The sequence below is a fragment of the Phalaenopsis equestris genome, unplaced genomic scaffold (assembly GCF_001263595.1).
Source record: "Phalaenopsis equestris unplaced genomic scaffold, ASM126359v1 Scaffold000002, whole genome shotgun sequence".
NCBI lineage: Eukaryota > Viridiplantae > Streptophyta > Magnoliopsida > Asparagales > Orchidaceae > Phalaenopsis > Phalaenopsis equestris.
Window position 1 is genome coordinate 67,767,939 of NW_018164444.1, and position 9,410 is coordinate 67,777,348.

The 9,410-nt window shown below is 35.2% G+C and overlaps 1 protein-coding gene across 4 annotated transcripts; it reads right to left on the reverse strand.

The window, feature by feature from the left end:
• Positions 1-240: 240 nt before the first annotated feature.
• Positions 241-3,264, reverse strand: LOC110034905. Of its 4 annotated transcripts, none has more exons than XM_020739168.1 (5): positions 3,146-3,264; positions 1,206-2,037; positions 955-1,113; positions 605-866; positions 241-494 (listed from the first exon to the last, which is right to left on the reverse strand). In XM_020739168.1, exons 2-5 carry the CDS (start codon positions 2,028-2,030, stop codon positions 367-369), a joined length of 1,374 nt encoding a protein of 457 aa, XP_020594827.1. In that variant the 5' UTR covers positions 2,031-2,037; positions 3,146-3,264; the 3' UTR covers positions 241-366. The 4 variants fall into 4 exon arrangements, with proteins under 4 accessions (XP_020594827.1, XP_020594821.1, XP_020594812.1 ...); XM_020739162.1 differs by having other exon boundaries at positions 1,206-2,097; positions 3,146-3,262; XM_020739153.1 differs by having other exon boundaries at positions 1,206-2,118; positions 3,146-3,262.
• Between the last annotated feature and the right edge of the window lie 6,146 nt (positions 3,265-9,410).

Genomic DNA, 9,410 nt, shown 5'->3' on the forward strand with positions numbered 1-9,410 from the left:
ATTATAAATCTGTACATAAATTGAATGGTGTATTTCACTTTTACAATATAAGTGCTAGTGACAGTTTATATGTGTATTAAAAATTTAACCGGTATGGATGTAAATATGAGAATTTTGGTGTAAGATATACATTAAATTTGTGTGGTATATACATTTAAATGCCTTTTTTTTCAGTAGAAATGAAATTTCAACTTATCCTTCCTTTTCAATAACAGCATTCGGACATAGCTAGAGAATCACTGACAGAAACATGATATCTCAAGCATTTATTTTCAACTGAAATCGCATAAGATCACACCACCAATAAATAGGTACCATATGATTCATAGAACTCAGCATATTCAAACCATAATTAATCAACTCTAGTTAATTAACAACCATCTGATACCCGCCATCTCTCTCCTTCCTCCTACTATAGATTGCAGCAGCAACAACAACCATTATTCCTCCTGCAAGCAAAAGCACCCACCACTGCTCCACAAGATCTGCAACCCCTGTTTCGCACAAGCAAACATAAATATTAACTCTCTTCTCTTATCTAGATATAAACATACTGATTATATGTTTAATATGCAACAAAACTAGATAATCTAAAACTACTTACGTGGTACTATAAGTTCTTGTGAGAAGAAAGAAGAGAGCTTCGGCTGGGGCTCAGCGAGCAAAATGTAGAAGAGTCCCATAACTCCAGTGTGCATTCTTAAGCTGCTGTAATTGGAAACCAGCGTCAGAAGCTCGCCATCTCTGATATTGACAGAGCCAGGCTTGGGGTAGCAGGTTGACATTCCTACAATGTAGCCAGCCTCATCTCCTGCTTCTTCTCCCTCGCCATACATGGGATTCGAAGAGCATAGATGTCGTCCATCCTAATAAATAAGATTACTGATCAATTTTTCATTGTTGGTTTTACTGTAAGAGTAAAATATTGGGTTGCATTTTTGCAGCATTAATTACCTCCCCATACAAAGCAGTACCAACACCACCAGTATGCTGATGCGCCACACCATAGATTATATCCCCACCATGAGGAAGAACAACCTTAGTCTTCCGGACATCAACACATTCTCCATTATCTTCCCCAACAGAATCACATGACGGTATAGTGTACTCCACCTAAACAATTTACTCAACTTGTTATTTATGAATTCCCAAATCAAACCTCATAAACTAAAATCTAAACATTTTTTTATACAAAATTCACTTACCTTGCAACTATAAGAAGCATTAACAAAATTCAAACCAGTTGGGCGATCTCCAGTATCAGTAACATCAAGGATATAGATCTTAACTGGAAGAATTCTCGGACTCCACTCAATCCACTTCACAGTATACCTCAAATAGAGCTTCCTCTCACCGCCATCACCAAATCCTTCTTCTGCTCTGCATTGAGTTTCATCATAACAACAATGGAGACCTCCCACATATCCATTAGCCAACTTTCTTCCATACTCATCATAAGTCACATTATAAAGGCTACATTTACATTCCGTGCATCCCAATCTATCCTCGACCTTCCTTGTGTCAATGGCGTGAACATTCAGAAGCCATTTCTCCTCATAACCTTCAGGAACTTCCTTAGGGTTTCCTATTTCAATACCGTAGGGATCAGGCACCCAAGTACTAGTCTTCCTTGTTTCAGATCCAAGGCCGTAGTACTGTCCGATATTTCGACAGGGACCAGAGTTTCTTACAATTATAATCTTTGTTAAATCATCTTCTTTTGCTGCTTTCTGGCCGTAGTATCTTTCTAAAACCCAGTGATGAAGGTAGGTTTCATGGAGGGGTATTGAGTTCCCATTCTCGTCAACTACTTCGGCATTAAAGCTCTTTAGAGCTATGTGGCCTCTCGGGAATGGGATGTTGAAGTAGAACTTGTTCTGAACTAAGCCGTGCTTGAGGACGAATGGAGGAGAGAGGAAGACAGAAGTTTTTACTGAGTTGTTTTCTTCTTCAACCCTTAGAGACGCAGCGTGACGGGAAGAAGATAAGAGAATGAATAAAGACAGTATCCATAACTGAGATCTCCACATTCTGTTCCTACAGGTTTCAAATTAGGCTGCAAGCTGTGAACTTTCTGTTTGTCTGCTTAATTCTATTCTGAAATGGTTGAAAGTAAGCCTGATCTGATTCAAATCACATAGCATAAAATAAAATAAAAATTAAGCATTGATTTAAGACTAATTTTTCATAATTTTAGTTTACATTGTTGTTGCACTTTTATTTATTCATAATGATATATAAAGATATAGTTTTTCATAGAGTTTATCATTTAATTTCGCAAACAAAAAAAAATGAAAATTAATTAATCCCCTAAAATTCCTTTTTTTTTTTTTTTTTGACTTTCTTCCTTCCATATAAATTTTCATCTGAATTTTATAGTTGACTTGCTCTTGAATTTTATAAATTAATAAATTAAGGAAGATTTACATGCATAGCACTCAATTCCTATGTATTTACATCTCTAAAACATAAATTTCATTTTTTTACATAAACACCTTTCACTTTTTAATAGATAAAAAAGTTCTAATATGAAAATTTGGGTGGTATAAATATAAAAAAGCAATTTTTAGGTGTTAGATATGTAAATACATAATCCATGTTTTGCATAACAGCTGGATTGGAATATCCACTTAATTTTTGGCACTTTCTCTGAAAAAAACATTCATCGCCGCTATCTAACAAATAAATTCGTAACACTGAAAGTGCAATATTCCATTTACAGAAATCACCCAAAAGCTACCAGAATTTAGATTAAGGATGCGTTTGGGACATCTTGTGCGTGAAACGAGGCCCGCGGGTAGGATATTGGGTTCGACCCGCGGCCTGCGTTTGGTGTAAAAACCTAAACGCGGTTCTAGATAAGCTGGCGAAACACACGAACCAAATAAACTGCCCCAAACGGGCACTAAATCTCTCCAAGTTGTTGTTTAAGCCATACGGAAATCTCCCACTTTCCTTTTCAAAACTTCAAACAGATCTAATCAGCAGTTCTCAGAATTTTTAGAACATGATTTTATAAAAACAATTCAAAATTTACTAAATCCACCAACTGCCCCCCTTCGACTTCGTAATAAATCACAAAACAGATGAAAAAAAGATATTTAAAAAGCGATTGGACTAAGAAGAAGAAGAGGCTTTTACTCACCTTGTTTACAGAGAAGATTGCAGACAGAATTATGAAAACTGCAATTTTTATTTCAGCTGGGAAAAAATTCTAATTTTTCTCCCTGTTCTGAGTGTATATATTTCAATATATAGTGAGAGAGAGGCGGGAGGGAGAGAAGAGAAGAGCAGGACGGCATGTGATATTATTTTGCTATTGCATATGAGATCATTGATTACATCATGTATTTAGTACTGCCCAGCTTAAATTCAACATTTGAGATTTTTTTTTGTACATTTACACATATACCAACTAATTTCTATGTATTTATCTATCTAACAGTTAAGTTTTATCTTTTACATTTATACCACACATGCTACCACTCAATTCCTACTACATATTTACATAACTAATGCCTAAAGTTCTATTTTTTCTATGCAATAAATAAGTGTGTTTTATTTTGTAAAAATTTAGGATATAAACGATTCAGGTGATATGAATATATAAAATAATGTCTATGGTAGATATGTAAATATATAAGAGTTGGGTGGTTTAGGTGATAAGAATTGTGGGTTTTTTTATATATAACACCCAAATCTAAATTTTCATACAAAGAGTAGCACTTATTGTCATTATTTAATAGTAGAATTTATCTTTTCATTAGTGTCAAGTGCTATGTGTGAAAAAAAGAAAGTCGATGCATCACCAACAAATTTTCTATCATCTATCACCAATCTTGAGGTATGACGCGAATCTCAAGATAATTTTGTGAGAAAGAAGTATTCAAACTTCAATTAAAAGTCATCAAGAGCTCCGATTTCAGCAAACTTATAGTCAAACTGACCGACTCGAAGAGACTGACATAATGATATCAAAGTTAGCCAGATCCGAGTCAAATCAAGCCCAGATCAAGTGATTAAATCATTTTTAGAAGATTTTCGGACACATTTGAAAGATCAAACGAATGTCAAATTCAGTGAGTTCATAATCGAATCGAGCATCTCGACAAGACGAATCCAACAAGCCCAAGATTGTTTAATTCCAACATCGTTAAAGCACTCAAATGTTCACCAAACACCATTTGATTGAAGGAAGCTCTCCGGACCGTTGGATCAAAATGATTCATATTCATGCATTAATTGCACCCAGAACACTATAAATAAAGTCACACCCCTCACATGAGAGAGAGGAGGCTTGGGTGAGAACTTGAGGCTTTGAGAAGAAGCTCATGTCCCACATCATCATTGTCATCGTCGATCGCTGTCGGCCGCCGTCGACCACCACCGCCTATCTCCGTCGACCATCGCCGCCCTTCGTCCATCCCCGCTAATCACCGCCAACCGTCGTCGACCAAACGCCGACAATCAGCATTGTAATCTGAAAAATATAGTTATCATTTCTCTTCTATGGGACATGGGATCTCTGTAATCATTGAAAAATAGTGAATTTTCACACCTGGGCCAGTCCCATGATTTTTTCCTTTCCGGGTTTTCAATGTTAAAATTTCTAGAGTTGTCTCTACTTGTTTATCTTTCATCTGTGTGTGTGCTGAATTCTCGTACAACGCTAAGACAATAATTCGTTACTCTACCGCGCAGATTTTTTAGCTCGCATTAAAAGTTTTAGTGCGAGATATACAATATATATATATATACACGGCACTTAAAATAAAAATTTATTTTTGAAGTGCGGCGGAGTTTAAAATACGTAGCGTGCGTTAAATTTATCCTTTCAAAATAAAGAATGTAAAAACTTTTTTTAAAAACATGATTTTATAAATTGGTATTAGAAAACTGAAATAGATAGAAGAGTTGGATCTTTAGAAGGTTTTTTTCTTTTCTTTCTATTTTTTTTCGTTATCTTTGATTAATTTCTTGAAATTTTTTTAATTAATCCTTGATTATTTTTTTTTATTTAAGCTCATTACATTTATAATAAATTCAATTTTTGAATTCAAATTTATCCGTGAGTCACACGAAGGGAATAGATAATAAAATGAAGAGAGAGTGAGAGAAAATAGTGGGCACCATAACGTATAGTTGAATGAATTTTCGATTAGTCTTTAGTGAAGAAAAGATCTATCTATTTATATGAGAGAGGGGTATAATGTGTACAATTATATAATCACATTTGCTAAAATGTGGGTGTTATAAGATATTTTAGATATTTATATAAATTAGCCTATAGTTTTACTACTCTGTTACTGGCTCGGCTAGATCACTGAGCCTTGGTTAGATAAGGCTAGTTCGGCCCACTGCGCTATTTTGGGGATGACAGTTGACTCTTGTTTATCTTCGATTGTCTGAACTTGGCTCAATCAGCTTAATTCTTATCTGGCTTTTGACAATCGACTCCTAGATGAGGAGCTTCAGCAACCAAGATGAGGCTAGACTGTCGAACAAATGATGAATCACAGTAATCCTACAAGCAGCTCTCCCCTTGACAAAAGCTCCTTCGAGGTATTCGTGGAGTATATCGTAATAACACCCTCGACCTTTTGCTGAAAAGTCGAGAAGGAGCTTATGCGATGGTTGGTAATGTTGGGGCAAGAATTGGGCTCAAGTCTTATCTCGGCTTGACTTAGTTTAGGCTTTGGTTTAGAAGACTCTCATCTGGTCGGTTTCGGGTTCCGATCTAAATAAAGGATCTACACTTGATCAATTAAGTTGGATTTTATATGAAAACCTCAAACAAATGGATATGAAATGACCCACCAAATTGAAAATGTTGAAATATTATTGAAAAGTGATAAAGTGATTATTCAAAATGGAAGTGTGAGGAAGCCGAGCGATGGCCTTTGAATTGTCGGCGATGATGATCAAGCAACAATGGTTAAATACCGGTAATAAAGTAATCACATATGATAGGGGACCTGCAACATCAATTGATCATCACTATTTATTGCCACCCACCCTCTTGTATTGATGTAGAAAATAAGTCTCTTTCCTCTTTAATGCCTACCCACCGTCTTATATTGATCGTCACTAGTTATAGCGAGATTAGTTTGTACTCACGAATAAAGTATACAGAGTATCGAAGCACAAGAGATTTTTAATCTATCCCATTATTCTTATTTTGTATGGCTAATCTTTCCTCACATAAATTTTCTTGGAATTTTTATTTCCTGCAATGCTCATGTTAGCCAACTAGATGGGTCGCCTTAAGGAGCTTTATGATTGATCTGTGCAAGAGAATTTAAGGAGGTAGAGTCTTTAATTAATGTTTTAGCGCTGCACTAGAATACAACACTCACTCGGATAATATAGATGATGGATAGACAGAGACATTAGAAAATTTTTACATGAGAAACTCGAAAAGGGAAAAGACCACGAGATCTAGCTTAATTGAAATAAATCCAATATAAATTGGTGATTACATATAGTATTTTGTCCCATAGACGATAAAAGGTTAAATTGTCTTCCAAGATATATTGTCGGTGTGCGGATGAACTTGTCGCCCGACGGTAGAGATGTTCACAGTAGAAAGAGATGTTCACAGTAGAAAGTAATAATGAAAGGATTCAATGTGTCTTCTTCGCTATTAGCATGGTGACTGTGATGATGCGATGCATCGCATGCTATTTGTGGGGCATCGTAGGTTGTTTTGTACGGTGCTTCGTCACGAGAATAGGGCAGGGGCGATGATGATCAGCGGCGACAAATGATTGGTGGTTGTTTGTAGAAATAGTTGTGGTCAAAGGCTCTAGAAGCGAAAGCGACAGGAGTTGAACGAATCTGAAATACTTTGATTGGATGGTATGGAGAGATTTGCTCAAACGAACGGTGTTTAATGGATATTTAACTTTCTTAACATTATTGAAATTGAGCAATATTGGGCTTGTTGGATTCTTCTTGCTAAGACATTTGATTCGACTATAAGCTTGACATACTTGACATCCTTTTAATTTTCTAAATATGCTCGAAAAGCTTCCAATTATGGTTTAATGGCTTGATCAGGGTTTGACTTCGTTCAGATTGGACCAATTTTGGTACTGATATGCCACCAATAAATTTTCATCATCTGACACGTATCTCGAGACATGACATGATCTCGAGACAATATTTTGAATAAGAAACATTCAAATCATAATAAAAGGTTATCCAGAGCTCCGATTTCAACAAACTTATAGTGAAACGATCAACTCGATGAGATGAACATAATGATATAAAAACTAGTTCGATCTGAGTCAAATCAAACCTAGATCAAGTCATTAAACCACTATTGGAAGATTTTAGGACACGTTTGAAATGTCAAATAGATGCCGACACTACCAAGCCGATACTCAAATTGAGCATCTCGACAAGACAAATCCAACGAGCCCAATATCACTAAATTTCGACATCATTAAAGCACTCAAATGTCCATGGTTTTTAAAGCACTCAAATCATTAAAGCACTCAAATCTCGACAAGACAAATCCAACGAGAAAGATGAACCTGTATATTCATCATTTATAGTGAATTTTCACAACTCGGCCAAAACCCATGGTTTTTCCTTTTACGGGTTTTCCACGTAAAAACCTTTGGTGTCACCAATGTATGTTTCTCTTTTATTTGTATGTGTGTTGAATTCTCGTACAATGTTAAGACGATAATTTGTTACTCTACCGCTGTGAATTTTCTAGCATGCATCAGGTACCATGGGTACGTCTCGCTGAGCCGGCCAGTTTGACTTTAAGTTTGAAAAAATCAAAGCTATGCTTAAAGTTTAATCTAATCGTGAATATTTCTTACTCAAAAAATTACCCTGAAATCTATCTCATACCTCAAGTTTCATTTTAGATGGTAGGAATTTGTCAATGACTTAGTAATTTGGCAAGTTCGGACGCCTAGGCGAGGCTGTCCGTTTTAGGCATTATATTAGCTTGACCTTTCTTTTATTCAAGAGATGAAAATATATTCATGATGTCTTTATAAAAATATATTTGGATTGCAAGAATACCATGCCGGAGGCCCAAAGGGAAGGGATAATTGATCGGACGTCGACCAACCTTGAACCGAGTTGCCATAAAACATCTCTCCGGCGCATTCCTGTAATTTACAGAAATCGCGCAGACGAAATGTTCGACGAAATTCCCCAACCGGATTCAGTATTTGTTTTTATTATTTTCATACTTTGATCTGCTTCAGAGTTTAATTTCAGCTTTAATTGAAAGTTTTTTCTTATGAAGATTTATATTTACAGACATATCACTTAATTCCTATGTATTTACATATGAGAAAACTATCAAAATAACTCCCTTGATTATTTCTATCATGCATTTTAGTCCTAAAATTTATAATAATATCAATTTAGTCCACATAGATTATATATTTAATGTAACAATGATATATTATAATAATTTAAATTTTTTTTTAATAAGATGAATGTTCAAACTTGAGAACTCATCCAGCCCCATAAGTTTAGATTTCTCTACCTCTCTTTAAATTATATTTCAGTGCCAAGTGGGAAGTGGGAACACCGTTTTTCAAATAAACCCTATAATATTCTATATTATTATAATCAAGATAAACTTTTTATTCATTAAATTATTATTGTAAATTTCAACTAAGGGTCCGTTTGGGGCAGCTTATAAGTGCGGGCGCGCCGTACCGTTTGGTTCGCGCGTTTCGCCAGCTTATCCGAAACTGCATTTAGGTTTTAATACTAAACGCAGGCCGCGGGTCGACCCTTGCGGCCGACCCGCAGGCAACGTTTCAGAATAAACAGCTTATCTTGAAACGGATAAGCTGCACCAAACGGACCCTAATTTTTTTATTGTTATAATTATAATTATCATTTTAAAATTAATTATGTTAATTCTGTAAACATCATTTTCTAAAATAATATAAAGTAAACAAAATTATAAAACAATTATAATATCATTGTTATCAGATTTGGGCTTGTGGCCTCCTAACAAGTGCAAGCTTTTTAAGATATAAGGAATGAGCTTGAGACATCTGTTCTTGTACAATTACAAAAAACAACCATGAGGATAAAGCACAAGATATCACCAAACATATTTATCATTATCCAATGGATATGGACTATCAAATAAGCAAGGCTCATGATCCAGATAAATGAATTTAGTAATCAACTCATCTCTTTAGTCAAGTTAGAAGTTTTATATTTTATATATAATTAAATAGTTTGTTGTCTTCTAGAGAATTGGATAAGAGATGTTGAATGCTACCAAAAATGTTTGATAAGTAACTTTGACATCACAAATTGAGATGCTATTCATTGTGACATAGCATGGAGATGGAGTGCTAATCACTAGTTGCTGAGTTGTAAAGTCATATTTGGAACTGCAGCATGCGGCATGAATC